We start from the raw sequence: 20,599 nt of genomic DNA on the forward strand, positions 1-20,599 counted from the left end.
GACTGGGACTCTTTCTTTCTTTCTATTTATTTTGACAGACAGTGAGAGACAGACAGAGAAAAGTCTTCCTTCCGTTGGTTCACCCCCAAAATGGCCGCTACGGCCAGAGCTACGCCGATCCGATCCATGTGGGTGCAGGGCCCAAGCACTTGGGCCATCCTCCACTGCCCTCCCGGGCCACAGCAGAGAGCTGGACTGGAAGAGGAGCAACCAGGACTAGAACCCAGCGCCCATATGGGGTGCCGGCGCCGCAGGCGGAGGATTAACCAAGTGAGCCACGGCGCGGGCCCCTGGGACCCTTTCTAAGGCCTGCCGTGGGCCCGCAAATACCTGCTCAGGGACCTGGGCTGTGGGGACAGTTTAGGCAGCTACCGGCCCAGGCAAACATCAGCGGCTGACCTGGCCAGGGCTGCCCAACAGTGTGCACTCAGGGGCTCCTGAGAGAGTGCCACCCACTCAGAGGGGAGACCAAGAGGCCAGCTCCACTCCTGCAGCAGGAGGCGTCCCCCGAGATGGGACGAGCGGAGGCACCCAGTCTGGGTGACAGCTGTGCGCTACTAACAGTGCCGGTGGAGGCGACAGGGGGCAGGCCTCGGCGCTGCAGAAGCCGTGGGAAGGGCAGCCTCCTGCAGCCTGGGACCCATCCGCTCTGTTGGGGTGGGGGGACAGGCCCAGGCCCAGGGCTCAGCCTGACTCCTTAGCTGGCCTAACTTCGCCTCCTGCTGCTCCAGGTCCAGGAAGATCAACTCCCAGTTCCTAGAAGCGTGGTCCTTGGGCTCAGCTCGATGGCTCATCCGAGATGTGGCTTCCTCTGGGAAGGCCTCCCCAAGCCCCCGAGCCCAGCCCCAGGGCATCCCTGCCCATTCCCGTTCCAGCCCCTCTTGCCCTGCCGGCCCTCCCACCCCAGCTCTGGGCCTGGGTCCCCAGAAGGCGTTGGCAGGGCGGTGACCTCCCCAAGACCGGAGCCAGAGGACGCAAGTCCCGGCGGCTGCCGCCCGGCTGCGGGGTGAGAGGGCAGCCCGCGGGTCAGCCCGACGGCGCAGCGCACCGCGCCTGCTAGCGGGCGGGGGCGGGGGCGGGGGCGGGGGCGGGGGCGGCGGGGCGGGCCGAGGGGCGGTGCGGCGGCGCCCGGCGGAGGCATGCGCCCTGGTCCGCCCCCCGCCCCCGGCCGCTGGGCGCAGCCAGCCGAGCGGCGAGCGCGGAGCGCGGCCGCGGCGCCGAGGACGGGAGGGAGGGAGTGGCGGCGGGGCCGGGCCGGGCCAAGCGGAGCGCGCCGGACACCGGTGGCCGCCGCCAGGATGCCCCTGCCCGCGGGCCACTCCGCCGCCAGCCACCCCCGCGGCCCCCGGCGGCCCGCGCTCGGCTCAGGGGCGCGGGAGCTGAAGCCGGAGCCGGAGGCGGGAGCAGCGAGCAGGAGCCTCGGGCGCCCGAATGCACGGTGAGCGCCGCCGGGTGGGCCGGGGTCGGCCGGGCGGGAGGGCTCGGCGGGGAGGCGCTGTCCGAGGGGCCGCGGGCTCCGCTTAGGGCGCCCCCCGCCTAACTTGGGGACCTTCAGGGTAACTTCCCTGGGGCCGGCCCCTCCCTCCGTTCCTCCGCCTCCGGGCCTTGCCGCGTCGCCCCTGGAGGCCCGCAGCGGGTGGAGGACGCGGGAGTGAGGGTCCCGGGTCCGCCCCTGCCCGTCGCGACCCGGAGGGTGCCAGGGGTCCGCGGTCTCGCAGCATCAGGCTCCCCAGGCAACCGCTCGGACGCGCCCTCGGTGTTTGGCAGAACTGGGGGGCCCAGTGGGGCCGGGCAGGCGGGGGAAGGGGATCGGGACGCGGGGGAGCCAGGACCGCCGGAGTGGGGGGTGGGGGGCGTGCCGGAGCCGCGGAAGCTCCGCGCCGCGCCTGGGCGGCGGCGGGGCCAGGGCCCTGCGAGACGGACCGGCGCAGTGGGGGCGGCAGCCGGGGGCGCAGCCGGCTGCCCGGGGACTCCTTTCAAGTTCTGGGCTCTCTTTGTTGCGCAATAGAGCCCGGGGCGGCGCGGCTCATTGGCCCGGGGCCGTGACGTCACCCCGGCCCGCCCGCAGACCCTGCGGAGTCTCCCTCCGGAGCCGGGTGTGTCCCAGGACGGTCGCACCTGCAGTCTGGTCCCCAAATGCTTCGGGATGCTTTGAGTGCGCCGCGCGAGGCGCTTGCCTGCAGGGGGCGGGGCCGGGGAGCGCAGCCTAGGGACTGGCCCCGGGTGGATGGGAGCCGCGGAGCTGCGGTCGCCGCCCCAGAGGCGGGAGAACACCCTGTCCCCCACCCGAGCATTCCTCCCCGTCACAGGACCACGGCCCCCAGGAAGGCGGGGCCCCAGCCGGGCCTGACACTGCTGCCCTGAGCTTGCAGCCGTGGGGACAGGAGCCTCGGAAAGACCTCAGCTCTGTGCGCACACACACACAAATGCCTTGTTCTGAACGTTTTGGGGCTACAGGGGCCAGGCCTGTGGGGTCAGGCGGGTGGAGGTCGAATGCTGGCTCAGGCACACCACGGCTTGGTTCTTCTCTTGGCTTCTTCTGGGTCCTCTTTAGCAGGGGGGTGACAACAGCATCCCAGACAAATCACTGGGTACATGAACAGCAGGAAGTGCGCCTGTTTGCGGGAGGGGGCCTCCTCCCTTCTCTGTGGACGGGGCACCTGGCCCTGCCCGCACACCTGCACCCTGGCACTGTTAGGCTGGGCGGAGGGAGGAGCTGGCACCGGGAAGGTTTGTGCTGGTGGTCGCCTGTGCACCTTCCTTATGACCCTGCGCCAGAAACCAATGCGTGAGCCAAGTGGGCTGGGCCAAGGCCACAGGTATCAGACAGACCTCCCAATCCGATGGCCAAGGCGGGGGTCCAGTGTGGCTCCTCAGGTGCAGGCTGAGTAGTGTCTGTAACTTCTGGGCCACAGGAATCCCCCACACCCTGCCTGCTGCAACCCCCAGCAGACTGCCAGGCACCCCGAAACCTGAATGCATGCACGGGTCTGAGACTCACCCACACCTCCCAACCGTGCGTCCTGGCCCTTGAGATGCGGCATGGCTCAGTGAGCCTCCCAAGCACTTAGTGAGCGCCTACTGCATGCTCGGCTCCCTTCTAAGCACCGTGCCTGGCGTAGCTCATTAACTCCCCACAACGCCTTCTAGGGAGGGTGCTATGCTGCCTGGGTTACACCTGAGAAGAGGAAGCCACAGGACCGCCAGGGAACTAGCCAGGGCTGGGGCCAGCAGCCCGAGTCAGTGCCTCGCCTGTGGTCTCTACCCCGAGGCCAGGGACACACCTGGGAGTGGCCGCTGGAGGCTCTGCCAGCCGCTTGTCTTCTACATGGGGATGGGGGGTAGCGAAGCCGCCCTGCAGAAGCAGGAACCTAATAAAGGTTCCGGAAGGAAGTGGTCGCAGAGGTCCCCCAGCTGGTGTCGCAGACGGGTCTCCTCTGCTGGGTCAGGGTCTGGGAGGGTCCTGGGCAGGACACTCAGATGGAGGGGACACATCCCCGAGGGATCCTTGGGTGTCCAGGGGGAGTTGGGCCACAGGAAGATCTCGCAGGAGCGTGGCTACGGCTGAGAGCTGGGAGCTCTCATGTATGGCTGCAGTGTGCAGCGGCCTCTCCATCCCCGGGGGGCCGTGTGACCGTTCGGGGGTGCAGGAGGCGCCCACAGCAGAGGGGAGAAGGGGAGAAGGGCCGCGTGTAGGCAGAGTGCATAGTGCAAGTGCCCCACGCCGCCTGCTCCAGGCTGTGGCCATCGGGACCGCCAGGGTTCTGCACAGGCAGGCGGCTGGGAGTGGGGAGGGAGGGACTTGATGCCCAGCCCTCCGGCAGGGTGGAATCCCTCCCCGCCTGGCCACGTGCCTCCTGCCAGCCTGCAGGGCCCTAGCTCACATCCACAAGCGGTCAGCAGTTCCCCTCGGGCGGATCTGGGCTCTGGGCCATCTCCAGATCCCTGCTGCCCAAGCCACCAGAGAACAATGCCGACACCACCCTGCGGCACCCACTGCGTGCAGGACCCAGGCCAGGGATTTCTCCATGGGGCATCTGTCCCCAGCCTCCCGGGGGAAGAAGTATGACAGAGGACGACAGGCAGGGCCCGTGCCTGAACGGCCCGGCTAGCATGCTAGTGGCTGCGCTGGGGTCTGGGGCGGGCCTGCCAGGGGAGGCCAGCCGGGGAAAGCTGTGACCTGGAGAGGTAGGCTGCCCCACCCCGGCCCAGGGTGCGCACTAAAGTGCTCACTGCCAGGTCAGGTCACGTGGGAAGCAGGAGACGGAGAGGAAGGTTTAGGAAGTGCGAGGAATTAAGGGAGGGGCCCCAGTGTCCCCTGCGGAGGTCTGGGTGGGCTGTGCAGGCCTGTTGGAGCTCCTGGTGGTGAGAGGCTTTGTTCTGGAGCAGGGACAGGGCACCCATGGGGCAAGAGTGCCATCTGGACCCAGCCTGGTGGCACCCTAAGGACAAAGGAGACCTGGAAGGCAGCCCAGATTCCAAGCCTTGATTAGGAGCAGGTGGAAGTGAGGGAACGTGCACTTATTGGGCACCCCTGTGTACACTCCTCTGGGTACCAGGGACATGGCAGGAGGCCCCTGGGGGTGGAGAGGAGAACAGAACAGTCGACGCCAATGGCCGCGGAGCTCCAACGCTGAGTGCCCACTGCCCTTCCCCACACAGGCGTGCGTGGTCCCCGGCACCCCTGAGCCACCGTGTGTGAGGGCTGCCGCTCCGCGCCGAGGCCTGGCTCCAAGGAGGATGCCCCGGCCGCCCGCCAGCTCCCGTTGGCACCATGAGTGACGAGCGGCGGCTGCCTGGCAGCGCGGTGGGCTGGCTGGCGTGTGGCGGCCTCTCCCTGCTGGCCAACGCCTGGGGCATCCTCAGCGTGGGCGCCAAGCAGCAGAAGTGGAAGCCACTGGAGTTCCTGCTGTGCACGCTGGCAGCCACGCACATGCTCAACGTGGCGGTGCCCATCGCCACCTACGCCGTGGTGCAGCTGCGGCGGCAGCGCCCCGACTACGAGTGGAACGAGGGCCTCTGCAAGGTCTTCGTGTCCACCTTCTATACCCTCACCCTGGCCACCTGCTTCTCCGTCACCTCCCTCTCCTACCACCGCATGTGGATGGTCCGCTGGCCTGTCAACTACAGGTGAGCACTTGCGTGGCCGTGGCCCCGTGTGAGTGCCATGCCTGTGGTGTGCCGGGGGTGGGGCTGGCCGGAGTCTGCCGGGGCGTGTGTGGCACGAGGGACATGCGACAGTGTGCACAGGCGTGTGCAAGGCCTTGCCCTGCTGGTGCTGCCTGACTAGGATGTCCTGGGACAGCTGGGCCCCCTGTGACACTGTGTCCCCCTGTCCCTCCCTGCCCATGCCAGGCTGAGCAATGCCAAGAAGCAGGCGGTGCACACGGTCATGGGCATCTGGATGGTGTCCTTCATCCTGTCGGCCCTGCCCGCCGTCGGCTGGCACGACACGAGTGAGCGCTTCTACACCCACGGCTGCCGCTTCATCGTGGCTGAGATCGGCCTGGGCTTCGGCGTCTGCTTCCTGCTGCTGGTGGGCGGCAGCGTGGCCATGGGTGTGGTCTGCACGGCCATTGCCCTCTTCCAGACGCTGGCCGTGCAGGTGGGGCGCCGGGCCGACCGCCGTGCCTTCACGGTGCCCACCATCGTGGTGGAGGACGCTCAGGGCAAGCGCCGCTCCTCCATCGACGGCTCTGAGCCTGCCAAGACCTCACTGCAGATCACCGGCCTGGTGGCCACCATCGTCATCATCTATGACTGCCTCATGGGCTTCCCTGTGCTGGTGGGTGACAGAGTCCAGCCGGGGAGCCTGGCGGGGCCCTGGGCCAGTGCCGGGACTGGACACACTGCAGCGTGTGTTGGGTGGCTGAGTCCTCAACCCCAGGCCTTTGAGAAGGGCACGAGGTTCAGAGAGAAATAATAACCTGACCAAACCAGGGCAGGGTCTCTGCCACGCTGCAGGGGTGTCTCCCCCCTCACCTGGGGCCCGACTGATACAGAGGGCGCAGAAGAGGGGGTAAGACGCCCGTGTGCTTCACGGTGGGCCCAGGTTCCAGGTTGCTGCAGATAGGTAAGGGCCACCGGATCCGGGGACAGGATGAGGTCCCGGGTGTCTGCTGGGGCATTGCACTTGGTCCTAGGACTGGGAGGGGCCCACGTGGGGAAGGCCTTGCCAGCGAGGGTCCAGGTCCCGTGATCCCCAGCAGCCTGGGAGCAGGCTGGCCTTGGTAGCCAAGCCCTCCCATCGAAGGCTCCAGCCCAGCCCCCAGAGGGTCTGGAGTGAGACACGGAGGGAGCTGGGGCCAGGACCACCCGAGAGGCCTCAGATGAGCACTTGCAGGACACCAGCTCCACGAAGGCAGCGGGGTGCAGCCCCTGCTAACCTGCTCCCCCACCCCCCAGCTTGGTGCCCCAGTGTCCCTCTGTGTCCCCAGCCCCTGTGCTGATGGAAGGAATCGCGTAACGACAGCCCCCAAGAACCACAAAGCACGGTGGGACAGAGTGGGGACAGCACGGGGAAGGGCCCCCCAGCTTCTCCTTGTTAATATAATCTTTATTTACCTATTTTTATTTGAAAAGCAGAGAGAGAGGGAGAGAGATGGTCTGTCTGCTGGTTCACTCCCCAAATGCCTGCAGTGGCTGGGGCTGGGCAGGGCTGAAACCAGAGCTCAGACCCTAATCTGGATCTCACGTGGGGGGCAGGGACCCAGCTTCTCATGCCTCCTGGGACGTGCGTCAGCAGGGAGCTGGTGTTGGGAGCGGATGAGACTAGCCCTGGGCACTGGGACACTGGATGGGGGTGTCCCAAGCTGTGTCCTAAATGCTGAGCCACATGTCCGCCCCCTGCCTGGAATCTCCACCCCACTGTCTGGAGCGGGGGCATCCCAAGCCCATGCACAAGTGACAGGGAACACAGCCCCCGGAGACTGAGCAGCGTTCCAAGGGTAGCGCAGCCGGCACTGGCAGACCACTGGGATATCAGCAGCATGTGCCCACCCCCCAGTGGTGGGGTCCTTGAGTGCCACTCTCCAGGCCCAGTGAGGGGGCCGGGGGGGGGTGTCCCTGTGTAGAGACCCACAGGCCACTGGCTGTACCCGCTGCCTCTTAAACTCCCTGGAGCTTAGACCGCTGGAGGAAGAGCGGTGCCGAGGCGGCGACTGGCCAAGGGAAGGGGCTGTGGGTGGCCTGTTCAGGTCCCTGAGCAGATTGCAGACCTGGTTCTCCCCAGGGCGAGAGCAGGTGTGCCCAGTGCTGCCCAGCACGCCGTGGAGGGCTGGGCACACACAGGGGCTGCGACTTCACCCTGGTGGCCTCCCCACTCCAGCCCCTTCCTTGCCCAGGGTCTGGGGCTCTGCCTGTCACCACCTCCTTCGGCCCCGCCCATGGTCCCCTGGGAAGAGCCGGGGCGGGGGTCCCACCGGGTGCCAGGCCACGCCCTGTGCCCGCAGGTGGTGAGCTTCAGCAGCCTGCGGGCCGACGCGGCGGCCCCCTGGATGGTGCTGTGTGTGCTGTGGTGCTCTGTGACCCAGGCCCTGCTGCTGCCCATGTTCCTCTGGGCCTGTGACCGCTACCGGGCCGACCTCAAGGCTGTCTGGGAAAAGTGTGTGGCCCTCATGGCCAACGACGAGGACGGCGACGATGGTGAGAATGGCCTGGGGTCGGCCCCTGGGGTCGGCAAAGAGCTGGAAGGTGGGGATCCCATTCCCAGCCAGCAGACACTTGAACCCAGAAGGGACCAGCCAGGTGTCCCACAGAGCAGTCTGCTGTCTGGGGTGACAGCCCCATGCCCTGGGGAGCAGGGGAGCTGTGAGCCTCACACTTCCTGCGTTCCCCAAGTTTCCCCACGCCCAGCCTGGGGGCCCCCAGCAGACTTTTTAGGAGCTCTGGTCTGCCGTCTGCAACAGCACTCCCCTGGGTGGGGGCGGGGGCCTTGCTCCGTGCTGCACCCCAAACCTGCCCCAGGGCCCACCTCCGTGTGCCAAAGGAGGACAGGCTGAGCGTGACCTCCCCCGCGGCAGTGAGGACCTGAACCCAGGACCCCGCTCCTCTCTGTGTTCAGCTAACCAGCCCTCTCCCTGTGTGTATGGGGCAGGGGGTGTCCTTGGGGCTCTCCCAGGTGCCCCAAGTCTCCGTGGCCCTGAGCCCCTGCTGCACCTCGCAGAGACCAGCCTGGAGGGAGGCGCCGCCCCGGACCTGGGATTGGAGCGCTCCGTGGACTACGGCTACGGCGGTGACTTTGTGGCCCTGGACAGGACGGCCAAGTACGAGCTGTCCGCTCTGGAGGGAGGCCTGCCCCAGCTCTGCCCCCTGCAGGAAGAGAGGATGCAGTACCTGCAGGTCGGGGCTGGCTGGGGTTGCATGGGGCGGGTGGGGCGTGACGACCTCCCTGCCTGCCCTCACGCCCACTCTAGCTCCAGGGGTGGCCGTCACCCTCCAGGAGGGACTGGCCCGAGGTCACAGCCGTGCACCCAAGCCCAGGCAAGCAGGCCAGCTCCTGCCCCTGTGTCCTCAAGAGTGGCCCACCTGGCGCCTGGACTGTGTCCTCCAGACCTGATCCCGGTTCTCCCCATCCCCGACTGACCCAGGCTACAAGAGGCCCGTGGACCAGGCTGCTCTGGCCCAAGGCCTGGTTCCTGACTCCCTGGGCAGGGGGGAGACGTCGGTCCCCGTGCCCCGGAGAGCATCTGGGGCTAAAGCCCGCCCTGTTCCTACAGGTCCCCGCCACGCGGCGCTTCTCCCACGACGACGCGGACGTGTGGGCCGCAGTCCCGCTGCCCACAGCCTTGCTGCCGCGCTGGGGCTCGGGCGAAGACCTGGCCGCCCTGGCACACCTGGTGCTGCCGCCAGCGCCCGAGCGGCGCCGCGGCAGCCTGCTGGCCTTCGCCGAGGACGCACCCCCATTCCGCCCGCGCCGCCGCTCGGCCGAGAGCCTGCTCTCCCTGCGCCCCCTGGACGGCGGCCCGCACCGCGCCCACGACTCTCCGCCCGGTAGTCCGGGCAGCCGGCGCCGCCGCCACCGCCGCCCCGGGCCCGGAGCCCGCTCCGCCTCGGCTTCGCTGCTGCCGGACGCCTTCGCCCTGACCGCCTTCGAACGCGAGCCGCAGGCGCTACGTCGCCCGCCCGCCCCGCCGGGGACCTTCCCGGCCGCGGCTGCCGCCCTGGACGGCGCGGAGCCCAGCGAGGCGCCGACGCCCCCTGGCGGCGCGGAACGGAGCCCGCGGCCGCGCCTGGCCGCGCCTGCGCACGCGGGGCCCCTGCGGACCAGCCTGAGCGCGTCGTGGGGCGAGCCCGGAGGCCTGCACGCGGCGGGCGGGGGCGGCGGCAGCACCAGCAGCTTCCTGAGCTCGCCCTCCGAGTCCTCGGGTTACGTCACGCTGCACTCGGACTCGCTGGGCTCGGCGTCCTAGGGCCATCCCAGGGGCCACAGCACCAAAGATACCACCTCCGGCCCGTGCCCCTAGCCGGGGTCAGGGGCGCGGCTCCTGCCTGCTGGCCTTGCCTGGGCTGTCCTCGGGCACGGACCCTCTCGTTGAGCGCTGTCTCTCCGGGCAGCTGACCTGGGGGCGCAGGGAGCCCTGGAACAAGGCCACCCCCAGACAACGGCCCCACCTTGGAAGGGCAGAAAGCCACAGCCCCCGGAGTGCATGAGGCTCCCCCTCCTGCCCTGCACTCGGACTGACGCACACCGCGGAAGGGTGCCCGGGGTCTCTCACCAAGCACAAGGATCTTTGGAACCCAAACAAGCTCTCCCCACAGGTCTCCCCTGTTCGGGACCTGCTCTGCCTCGGTTTCCCCATCTGTGATGAGCAGGTGGCCATGTTAACTCTCAGGGCTGTGTGACAAAGTCTCCTGGGCCCTGGCCACTGAGTGGACCTGGCAAGAGATGGTCCAAGGCCCCCGATGGGTCGTTGGGGTGGGGCTGGGGTCCATCCTCGGCGTGTGGCCCCGAGGCCTCCACTCTCAGCCTCATCCCCAAGGGAACGCGCCCTGCGCCACAGCCGAGCACAACTTCTGAGTGGTCACCTCCGGCGTCACAGCCACCTTGACCACCATTCCTTTGCCCACCCTCAGTACTGTGCCAAAGTTGCCTGTCCCCACCACCACGTCAGCCACCTCTGACTCCCACGTGAAGGTTGTGGGTACATGGTGGGGGGGGTGGGCTTGCCAGCCCCGGCCTTGCCCCCCACCTATGACGAGCCAGCCGGGAGGAGTCCCTGGCTCAGAGGCTTCCCAGGTTGCCCTGGCAAGGCCCCCCCCCATCCCACAAGGAGGAGGGATAGGGCTGTGCTCTCCATCCCCGTTAGACCCCCTGCAGGTCTTGGCCTTGGACCCTCGGTCTCCCCGACCTCAGGAGAGGCCTATGAACAGCCTCGACCTTGTGCTGGAGGCACAGGAGTGGCCTGTGTCCTGTGCTGTCTGGCCCCCAGGTGGCCAAGTCTTCCCCTCACCCTCAGAACAGGGGCACAACCCGGAAGAGGTCGCTGGAGGCAGGGGCTGAGGGGCTGTCCCACTCCGTCTCCGCCTCAGAGGCCCTCATCCGGGCCATGGGGTGCTGGAGATGAGCTGGCCACAGGTGAGCAAGGCCAGGGACTGCCGTCCAGCCCTGGCCATGGGGCTGGGGCTGCCTCCTCTGGCCAATGCTGCTGTGCCTTCAAGGACCGACATGTCATGAGGGGGCAGTGGTCACCAGCTAGCCACTGTCCCCTTCCCCAGGCTGGCCCACTTGTCACCTTGGGTTTTGACTATTTCATATCCAATGCAATACTTGCAGTGGGGACACGATTCCCCCAGAATTGCTCCCGTGCTGTTTTTACAGAAATAAAGGCGAGGACGGACCCTGGGTCTGGGACCCTCCCTCACGGTTCGTCCAGCCTCAGGCCTCTGCTGCGTTTTTAAGGAGCTTGACCTTGGGCTTGCTGGGGAGGGAACGGCTCCTAACTGCCCGGCCCGCAGCCAGGAATCCATTTGTAGGTTTGTTTTTTTTTTTTTTTTTTTTTTTTTTTTTTTTTTTTTTTGACAAATGAGCATTTCTCTTCTGTACAGGATTCAATAAAAACTTCCTTATGGTTTGCACCTAGCATTCTGCACCTGGTTTCCTGGAAGCATGGGCGCTCTTCCAAATCTTACCAGCAGCACTGGCCAGCTGCCCCCCTTCCCCAGTCTCCCGTTCTGGAGCCTGCGTCGTCTCCCCGCAGGTGCTCTCGTCCCACCCAGCGAGTGAGCCCAAGCTGGAGCAGTGGGGTGGGCACCCAGGCCCACGGGCCACCCATTGGAAGAAAGGCCCTGTTAGTGCAGGAGGCAACCCTGCCCCAGGCTTGGCGACCGTGATGCAGCTGAGCGATCAGGCAGGGCCGTGGAAGCACCCAGTGCCTGCTGAGCCCTGGGTCCACCACGCCTTGGGGTCCGCAGTGAACGGCCGCCACCTGCTGGCCGGCAGAGTTGCTCCACCGGGCTGCTCCCCCCACCCGGCGCCGTGGGAAGCTGGGATCCGAAATGCCGCTGCACCCAGCCGGCGCCTGTGGTTCCACCAGGCTGCACCTAAGAAGGCACCGTACCCAACTCGGAACCTTCGCGCCGGCTTCGTATTTTATTCTGATTTACAAGCTCGCGGGCCGGCGCAGCAAAAACGACTGGGAGTCTCCCACCGCCCAAGTCCGAGTGCAGCCACGGCCTCACGGCCCGACTGGCCGTCGAGGGTCGTGCACTCCCCGGGAGCCCAAGTGGTCCAGAGGCGCGGTTTCTGCAGGCTGCGGGCCGTGGGGCGGGGGGTGTCTTCGAGAGCACGCGAGCCTCTCCCGGGTCCGCTCTCGCATAGCTCCCAGGAAACCCACCCTGCGAGGCGAGCACCGAGGGGCGGGAGGTTCCGGGGGCGGGGCCAGAGCGCAGGGCCCACTGGGGGCGGGGCAGGGGCTGGGGGAGGGGAGTGCGGAGGGCGGCGGTGCGCGCCGCGTGCTCAGGGCTTGGAGGTGGGTGGGAACCAAGAGGGTCTCAGGTGGGGGTGGGCAGGGGACCGCTCGCCGGCGGGGCGGGGCCCGGCGCGCTTTGTGCCGGTGGGAACCGGGCGCCGGCGGCCCTCTGAATGGCCCGGGGCGGGGCAGCGATTCTCCTCGCTGCGAGAGGTCCGCTCCGCGCCGCTGCGGACCGCGACCTTCCCACCGCCGTGCGGCAGGGGCGGGGGCGGGCTGCGGAGCGGGGGGCCCCTGGGAACGGGGCGCAGCCTGGGACACACCCTCGAGGTCCCCCGGAGGCTGGGAGGAGCGCGCGCGGATGCGGCTCTGCAGGAGCAGCGGGGTGCAGGGGGTGGATTCGCGCGCGGCTTCGCGGGTTTTCTCCACGGTCGCAGGCGCGGCGGGCGCGGCGCCCTCCAAACCCACCCAGCTCCAAAGCCGGAACGGGCGAGATCCAGGCAATCAACGTGGGCGCGCTCCAAACAGTCTCTTCGTCTCCAGACCAGACGGGAGCCCCCTTGAGGGCGAGGCCCGGTCTGGGCCTCACCAGGGTCGCCACACACGCAGCCCGGGCCCCGGGCTCTCAGCTCGGCCGCGTGACGCTGCCTCTGGCGCCAAGATGCTAGTGGACGAGCCGGGGAGGCCTCCGGGGAGGAGGAGCAGGGGCGGCGTGGACGTCGGGCCGCAGGCGGAGGGAGCAGGCGCCCAGACCGCCGCGGCGCACGGGCCAAGCCCCGAGGGCGCCTCTCGGCCGGGGCTGGCGCTGTCCATGGTGCTGCCGCCGGCCGCGCGCTCGGGCACCAGGGGGCAGCGTAGGCCGCCGCCGCCTTCCTCTCCGCGCCGCAGGAGCAGGCTGACGCCGGGTAGGCAGCTGCGGAAGCCCAGCGGGTACTCGGCTGCGCTGGATGCGGGCCAGAGCCCTGGGAAGAGGGGACAGACGCGGGAAATGTGGAGGGAGTGGGCCAACAGGTGCGGGGACCAGCAAGGACCGGAGAGGAGGCGACCTGAATGCCTCTTCCCGGGTCCACACCCCCAGGCGCTTTCCCACCCCAGGGCCGGCCCCGGGCTCCTTCCTGCGCCCCTTCAACCGGCCTTGCCCTATCCAGAGTTCTGATTCCACCAGCGGCCCCCGCCCCGTCCCATCCCCTCCCGGGGGGCCTCCCCCTCTACCTTGTAAGGAGCTCTGAAGGCTTTTCATGTACTTGACGCTCAACTCCAGGATGTCGGCTTTCTCCAGCTTGCGTTTGCGGATCTGAGGGTGGGTGGAAGGGCTCTCAGCCCGCCGGCTGGCGGCAGAGGGGCCGAGGCTGAGGGTCAGGCCGCTCCCCTCCCCCGTCTCACCTGGTGCGAGTAGTGTTTCTCCAGCAGCGACTTGAGCTGCTCCAGTGACACGTTGATGCGAGCCCGCCGCTTCTTCTCCATCAGCGGCTTGGAGATCTGTGGGGAGGTGGTCTTCAGGGGCAGGACTGCCACCTGCTCCCTGCCTCCCTCCCTGCCCAGGGAAGGGCTCCCACCCCGGCGCCCCTCAGGACTCCAGACCTTTCGGAAGCTGCCGGCGGGGCCACCAGGACTGCCCCGGGTGGCGGGCTCGGGGCCCATGATGCAGGAGCTGCACCAGCGGGAGGCGGCTTTGGCCTTTATAGGGGACTCTGGGACCCTCGTTTACATGTCAATGCAGCCGCGGGGGAGGGGACCGAAAGGAGGTGCCTGGGGACAGATCCCCACCTCCTCCCCTTTCCCCCTTTCTCTCACCCTCACTACTCCCCAACCATGGGGGTCCCTCCCATATCCCATCCACTCCACGGCATGTCTGGCCCACATGTTCTGGACCTCACCGCCGGTTCCACTTGCCAAGTCTCTGCAGCTCTGTCTCTGCGCATCCCAGGGCTTACTTCCTGGGGAGGGAGGTCGTGGGCCCAGCCGGCACCCGCAGCCCTAATGAGCGTGACAGAGCTCCCGGCCTCCGGGGCGCTGATGAAGATGCCTGGAACGCCTTTCTGCCTTCTTCACGCTCTGGCCATGCCCGCGACGCTGCATTAGTCGCCCTAATGTCGGGACAATGCGGCGATTTTCTGCCTGTGGCCACTCAAAGCGGGGCGCAGGCAGGGCCCGCGGGGGCCACGCAGCAACATGTGTCCCATTAAAGCGTGCAGCCCGCCCGCGCGGCCACAGCAGGGAGACCGGGAGTGCTGCAGCCCGGAGTGCCCCCTGGGCTCCTTATGCCGCGACCCACCTGACCCAGACACGTTCCAGTGGGAGACAGGTGGGGTGAGCCACACCGCCCGCCCCTGTCCCCAGCCCCGGGCTTCCAGGAGAGTTGACTCAGCTGGCGGACCCTTCCCCATAGGGGAAAAAAACTAGGATTCCACTCCCGTGAGCCTGCTTTCCATCCCACAAAAGGATGGCTGGGGTGGGGACAGTTGAGATCCCGCTAGGGGCCTCCAGCCTGCACTTTTGGGAGGTCCATTAGTCAGGCTGAGGCTGGAGACCCCGGGAGCTTTGAGCTGGGGCCTACAACAAGACTCCAGGGCAGTCCCTGGGTTCAAACAGGGCATCTCCCTTCACTGCGTTCTCCTGGCTTTTGTTTGGGGATTTGTGAAATGGGGGCTCTCTGGGGTTGGGACCCAGGCTGCTGGTGGAGCCCTCAGGGAAGTCACAAGCGTTCTGCAGCTGGCTCCCGCGGGGCCTCTTCGTGGGGGGAGGGAAGGTTTGGCTCCGAATGGACCCCCCACGCGCGCGCGCCCCAGCTCCGTGGCCGAGCCGGGGCACCCTCCCCGCCCGCCCTCGCCCGGGGTCTTGGCGGGCCTCGCGGGGCGGCCGCGTTCCCAGGCGCCGAGGAGCGTGGAGAATCGCGCCCCGCCTTCCCCCTTTCAGGCCCAGGAGCGGCCGCAGCGGTTCCGGGGCTTCCCCCTCCCCCAACCCCGCCACAGGACCCTTGTGCCAGATCCGGGCGATCGGGCCCGCATCGGGCGGCGGGGCCGAGGCCGGGCGGAGGGCGCTGGCACGCGCCGGGCAGCTTTGAAACGCCAGGGCCGGCCGGGCCGGGGCGGCCTCTGGGCGGCTTCCTCCGGGACAGGGGCGGTGGCGGCGCGGTACAAAGGCTCCGCGGGGCGGGCAGGCGGCGCGGCCGGGCACAAAGGGGGCAGCCGAGTGTTAAGGGCTTTGTGCGAGTCCCACAAAGCGGCGCCCGCGCCCGCCCCCGCGGGGCCAAACTCCGGGCGCCCCGCCGCGCGCGGGCCTCCAGCTGCCGCACAGCTGCACTGCGGCTGGGCGCGCGCCTCGCCCAGGCGGGATCCCCCGCCCCCGCGTCGGGGAGCCTTGCGGGCAGCGGGGCAATTTGTCTCTAATTACAACCCCTCCCCATAAACCGCCGCCCTGGCCTTTCAGCCCGGCGCATTAGCAAACCAATGGCCCTGCGGGCAGCTCTCGCGGCCAACAGCGGGGCGCCGGGCCCGCCCCCTCTCCAGAGTTAGGGCCGCCATAAAGGGGCCCCCGGGCCGCCCCCTGCCCGAACCCCGGTACCCACCGCTCCCGGGGCCACCACCCACCCACCCTCCGGAGTTGGTGCCTGGGGATCCCGGAAGCGCTGGGTGGGGCCGCTCACGTGGGTGGCTTAGTGTTTCTTAAGCAGTGGAAAATTGACCGCAAAATGCGCTAATTCGCAATGTTCTGCTTTGGCTGCGGGAGGCGAGCCCGCGGCGGCGGCCGCTGTGCAATCCTCAGCTCTTGCGCCGGGCCGGGGGCCACGGCTGCCCCCATCCCCACCCAGCGCGACACAGTGGCCCTTCCTTGGGCAGGGGCCTCCCCGCCAGGGCTGTCCCCTCTACTTTCCCAGCCTCGCCTTCACCCTGTGTGGCTTTCCCACCACACGCAGCCCCTCCTCTGGCCCCGTTGCCCGAAGCCCGCTGAGGGTGCTGCAGGACCCAGGCCACAGGTGCACCCCACACCCCCACCCCGGCTCTGCCATTCTTCTCCCAGCTCTGACGTTCCCTTCCTTCTGCCCTCTCCATTTCCCCGCAACTGGGGTTCCTTCCTCGGGCAGCTGCTTCCCCACTAGATAAAGCCAGATCTTTGTTGGCTGGTGCCTCGGCTCACTAGGCTAATCCTCCGCCTGCGGCGCCGGTACTCTGGGTTCTAGTCCCGGTTGGGGCACTGGTTCTGTTCCAGTTGCTCCTCTTCCAATCCAGCTCTCTGCTGTGGCCGGGGAGTGCAGTGGAGGATGGCCCAAGTGCTTGGGCCCTGCACCCACGTGGGAGACCAGGAGGAAGCACCTGGCTCCTGGCTTTGGATCGGGATAGCAGCCATTTGAGGGGTGAACCAATGGAAAAAGGAAGACCTTTCTCTCTGTCTCTCTCACTGGCTAACTCTTGCCTGTCAAAAAAAAAAAAAAAAAAAAAAAGCAAGCCAGTATTTGCGAGGTCACTGGAAAGACACTGCTGAGTCTCCCCAGAGTCCCTTGGGGAAGCCAGACAAGGAGCTCGTGGTCCACCCCATCCTGTTCTGTTTGCCAGTCCTGCTCCTGGGCCTTCTGACCTGCATCCTCTGGGAGGCTTGCCTGGGAAGGGGGTGGAATGGAGCCATTTTCGGAGGGGGGGGGGCGCGAGGCAGCTGTCCACCCCCGTCCTCGGAGAGCACAAAGGACAGAGCTCTCTTGGGCCGCCGGGAAGGGCACGGACCAACTTAGAAACGGGGCTTATGCAAACCTGGATGTAGGCCACCGCCTCCCTGTCTATCTTTGGCACCTGGGGTCCCCAAGGCAGCAGAGAAAGGAGCACAGGTCCAGGAGGAGTGCTGGGGAGACCCAGGCGCCCCCTGCTCACTCGGGGGTGAACTTCCTTCCGCACCTCCCGAGGGCGCGCAGGGCCTCCAGGGCTGTCGGGACCCCGCTTTCTTGCACTGGAGAATTTAAGGCAAAAAGCTGTGCCCCTCGCTCCACCACCACCACCCTGCCCTGCCCTTGGTTGGTTTTCTTGACTTTGGCAAAAGAGAAAATGCACGTTAGGTCTGGGGAAGAGGTGTGTGGACCGCAGGGCGAGAGCCCCCATAGACGTCCCACTGCCTGTTGGTGGCGACAGCACGTGAGGGCACTTCGGCTGCTGCTAACCGGTGGGCCCTGTGCACACCGCATACGGACACAGTGGAGTGAAGCGATTGCGTGTAATTAACTATTGGGACACAGCAAAAGCCCCGAATCACCGCCGCCAATTGTCTCCAGATGGGGATGGAGGGTTGCGATTGTTTAACTCTCTTTAGCTGTGTTGGGATCTCCAATAGCCCAGCAGCCCAGGGCTCTTCAGGGAACAAAGGCTGGGACTCCAGCAAGTGCGTCCACGCTGACCGGCCGGCCCGGCTTGGGGAAAGTGAATTCCGAGAGACCTCCTTTGTCCCAGCCCTTTGTGTTTCTCCCCAACTGGCTCTAATCTTTAAATATTTACCCGGCCCCTTTGTCCGCGTGTGACTTATGCATTTCAGGCTGACATGCTCCTACGCCTCATTCCCTGTTTCAGGACTAGAGCGGGGGCTTCCATAGCTCCAGCCTGAGCTGGCCGCAGGCGAGGAAAGAAGACTTCTGGGAGGTTGGGATTCCTTCCTGGGGAAAGCTGCAGCCACACTGCACCCCCCAGGCAGCGGGGCCCCGGTGGGGCCGGGGCCTGTGAATGACTGGCAGCTGCGGGAGCCCCTCTCCCCTGGGAGAAGACACGCGTTTCCTGCGCTTGTCCACCCGGTCTCGGGCTCCGACGACACTTAGGGCCGGGGGCAATGTGCTCCCCAGGGGGAGGTAGCGTGTGGGCGAGTGAGTGCTTGGTTGTCCGCCCTGGCCCACCCCCATCCGTGCTCCTGTCTCCGGTTGCTCCGTGCCTTTCCTCTGCCGACCTCTGTCCTGCCCAGTACAGAGACCCCACCGAAGAGGGAGCCGGATCGCGTGTCAACCTGTGACTTGAACGACAAGGTGGTTCTTAGGACTCTTAAAAAACAAAGCTGAGGGTCCGACCCCACGTGGGCCTAACCTGCGGAGGATGGCAGGTGGGGGAGGTGGGTGGGGGAGGGGACCCTACTGCATGAGAAAGGGCTCCCTTTGTGCCATGCTCCGAGCTCCTAGAACAAAACACATTCAGGCGCTTATTTACAAGAAAGGCAGGGGCGGGCGGCGCCCAGGGCTGTGTGCCTCCCTCTTCTGATCTTTGGTTTGGTAGGTGTGTTGTCCACCCCGGGCCCACAGCGCTGGGCACCTCGCACTGCTGTCCGCTCCGGCGGGGAAGCCGGTCAGCGTGTGGGGGTCTGTGCTTGTGTTTCTGTCTGTACCTCCGGGTGAGCGTGGCCCTGCGTGTCCGTGTGAGGCCATGGCCGTGTGCGCACAGACCGACGAGTTTGCCTCTCCATCGCTGCTCTTGCAGCCTTGAGCCCGACAGAGTCAACTCCAGAGACTTCTAAGAATTCCCCTTCAGGGTCTGGCCCCACTTCCTCTCTTTCCCCCTTCTCCAAGATGAGGTAGATGAGGATGTGGGGTCTGGAGGAGGTGATGGGCAGAGGACAGAGATTGCTCAGGGTCCCTGGCCTGGCTCGCTCTAAGCTCCCGGAAGGGAGAATCCCTGAGGATAAACCCCGCTGACTGTGCCGAGAGCTTCCTGGGTAGGGTGTGGTGTCTGACCCGGAGTGACGGTGTGAGGAGCGCCCTCTGGTGTCGCTAAGTGGTGCTGGTGCAGAGGACCAGGTCCTGGTGTGCAAGGAGGCCCCGGGAAACCAGGACACTGGCCGGTAGGAGCCCGGGGCTCGGCCCCCAAGTGTGGTAACCGCCCAGGACGTCTTCACCGTTGGCACCGCGATTTGGCAACTTCGGCTTTTTTTTTTTTTTAAGGTTTACTGATTTGAAAGGCAGAGTTACAGGGAGGCAGAGGCAGAGAGAGAGAGGTCTTCCATCCACTGGTTCACTCCCCATATGGCTGCAACGGCCGGAGCTGAGCTGATCCGAAGTCAGGAGCCAGGAGCTTCCTTCAGGTCTCCCACGCGGGTGCAGGGGCCCAAGCATCTGGGCCATCTTCCACTGCTTTCCCAGGCCATAGCAGAGAGCTGGATCGGAGGTGGAGCCGCCGGGACTGGAACCGGTGCCCGTATGGGATGCTGGTGCTGCAGGCGGCGGCTCTACACGGCTTTTAAGACCTAAGTCTCCGTTCCGTTCCCGTAACTGAGTTTAGCAAATGTCCTCCAACTGGGGGCTCCCGAGAGCAGGTGTCGGTCATGACAGTGAAAGGAAGCCGGGCTCACGGCGTGACTTGCCGGCGCCACTCAGCGAGCTGCAGAGTCGGGGGCCTGCGACTGCAGCCCGGCTGTCCACCGGCCGCCGGGCCTCCCGGGGGACCTGTCCCTCATCCTGCCTCAGCCTGTCAAGCAGGCTGCCAGCCTCCCCCTCCCTCGCCCGCTCTCATTTCCAGCCGCAGCCGGCCTGTCCCGGGGGGGCCCCAAGGCCCAGCTCCAGCATCCTGCCTCCCCTCCCCGGGCTGCCGTCCACTCCAGTCCTTTCCTTTCTTGCCTGCCGAGCTCCGAGGTGGACGCATTCCTCCTTTACAAGGTGGACAGTGGTTTCTGGTGTGGGCAGTGTGGAAAGCAAAGCACGTGAAGACTATAAAACCGGCGGAGGCCAGGTGCTCCCTGTAGAGTGACCGACTCCCCCCCCCCCCCAGGTGAAGTAAGGGTCACACCTCAACTTCCTCTTTTAAAAAATTTATTTACTTGAGCCGGCGCCGCGACTCACTAGGCTAATCCTCCGCCTAGCGGCGCCGGCACACCCGGTTCTAGTCCCAGTCGGGGCGCCGGATTCTGTCCCGGTTGCCCCTCTTCCAGGCCAGCTCTCTGCTGTGGCCCGGGAGTGCAGTGGAGGATGGCCCAGGTGCTTGGGCCCTGCACCCCATGGGAGACCAGGATAAGCACCTGGCTCCTGGCTTCGGATCAGCGCGATGCGCCAGCCGCGGCGGCCACTGGAGGGTGAACCAACGGCAAAGGAAGACCTTTCTCTCTCTCTCTCTCTCTCTCTCTCTCTCACTGTCCATTCTGCCTGTCAAAAAAAAAATTATTTGAAAGGCAGTTAAGAGAGAGGTCTTCCATCTGCTGGTCCACTCCCTAAATGGCCACAACGGCCAGGGCTGGGCAGGCCAGAGCCAGGGGTCGGAGGCTTCACGCCGGTCTCCACGTGGGCGCAGGGGTCCGAGCACTTGAGCCATCCTCTGCTGCTTTCCCAGCCCACAGCGGGGAGCGGGGCCAGAAGTGGAGCAGCCGGGATTCGAACCGGCGCCCACCCGGGAAGCTGGCGCCGCAGACTGGGCCACCACCACGCTTTGTTCGCTGTGGTCCACCGCCGCCCAAGTCTTCCGCACAGGAGGCCATGTGGGCGGGGACCCCCTTGCGTTTTGGGGCGGCTTCCTGGACTTGCCCACGGCCATTGCTGCCCCGGCTCGCGGCGGGCGCTCGGGGAGGGACGGACTGGGGGCCGCAGCGTCCGGCAGCGGCGGGCGACGCGGGGCCGGCCGAGGGTGCGGTCGTCTGCAGCCGCAAAGTGTGTCTGGGGGCAGAACCCCCGCGTCCCGGCCCCGGCCGGGCGGCTCCCAGGGGCGGGGCGTTCCCGCCAACTTCGGGCCCGCCGCGCCCGGGGCGGA

The 20,599-nt window shown here is 66.9% G+C and overlaps 2 protein-coding genes across 4 annotated transcripts; one reads left to right on the forward strand and one right to left on the reverse strand.

The window, feature by feature from the left end:
• Nucleotides 1-1,157: 1,157 nt before the first annotated feature.
• Nucleotides 1,158-11,078, forward strand: GPR153 (G protein-coupled receptor 153). Of its 3 annotated transcripts, none has more exons than XM_051856910.3 (6): nt 1,158-1,438; nt 4,663-5,130; nt 5,356-5,785; nt 7,452-7,644; nt 8,096-8,340; nt 8,718-11,078. In XM_051856910.3, the coding sequence occupies exons 2-6, from the start codon at nt 4,775-4,777 to the stop codon at nt 9,408-9,410; spliced, it is 1,917 nt and encodes a 638-aa protein (XP_051712870.1). In that variant the 5' UTR covers nt 1,158-1,438; nt 4,663-4,774; the 3' UTR covers nt 9,411-11,078. The 3 variants fall into 3 exon arrangements, with proteins under 3 accessions (XP_051712870.1, XP_051712871.1, XP_089157680.1); XM_051856911.3 differs by having other exon boundaries at nt 8,165-8,340; XM_089301554.1 differs by lacking the exons at nt 1,158-1,438; nt 4,663-5,130; nt 5,356-5,785 and adding an exon at nt 5,920-6,073.
• A 982-nt stretch (nt 11,079-12,060) lies between these two features.
• HES3 (hes family bHLH transcription factor 3) lies at nt 12,061-13,373 on the reverse strand. The gene is made up of 3 exons (XM_008266000.4): nt 13,293-13,373; nt 13,122-13,203; nt 12,061-12,871 (listed from the first exon to the last, which is right to left on the reverse strand). Exons 1-3 carry the CDS (start codon nt 13,371-13,373, stop codon nt 12,495-12,497), a joined length of 540 nt encoding a protein of 179 aa, XP_008264222.4. The 3' UTR covers nt 12,061-12,494.
• Nucleotides 13,374-20,599: the final 7,226 nt, after the last annotated feature.

This window comes from Oryctolagus cuniculus, chromosome 7, assembly GCF_051225735.1.
Source record: "Oryctolagus cuniculus isolate XC-2025 breed Fujian yellow rabbit chromosome 7, ASM5122573v1, whole genome shotgun sequence".
Lineage (NCBI taxonomy): Eukaryota > Metazoa > Chordata > Mammalia > Lagomorpha > Leporidae > Oryctolagus > Oryctolagus cuniculus.

What these genes read in the sequence shown, in the direction of transcription:
- GPR153 (XM_051856910.3), top strand. Translation starts at nt 4,775, where the DNA reads ATGAGTGACGAGCGGCGGCTGCCTGGCAGCGCGGTGGGCTGGCTGGCG. An exon ending in CGCTGGCCTGTCAACTACAG is followed by an intron (nt 5,131 to 5,355) that starts GTGAGCACTTGC and finishes TGCCCATGCCAG; the next exon opens with GCTGAGCAATGCCAAGAAGC. An exon ending in TCATGGGCTTCCCTGTGCTG is followed by an intron (nt 5,786 to 7,451) that starts GTGGGTGACAGA and finishes CTGTGCCCGCAG; the next exon opens with GTGGTGAGCTTCAGCAGCCT.
- HES3 (XM_008266000.4), bottom strand. Translation starts at nt 13,373, where the DNA reads ATGGAGAAGAAGCGGCGGGCTCGCATCAACGTGTCACTGGAGCAGCTC. An exon ending in AGAAACACTACTCGCACCAG is followed by an intron (nt 13,204 to 13,292) that starts GTGAGACGGGGG and finishes ACCCACCCTCAG; the next exon opens with ATCCGCAAACGCAAGCTGGA. An exon ending in CCTTCAGAGCTCCTTACAAG is followed by an intron (nt 12,872 to 13,121) that starts GTAGAGGGGGAG and finishes CCCTCTTCCCAG; the next exon opens with GGCTCTGGCCCGCATCCAGC.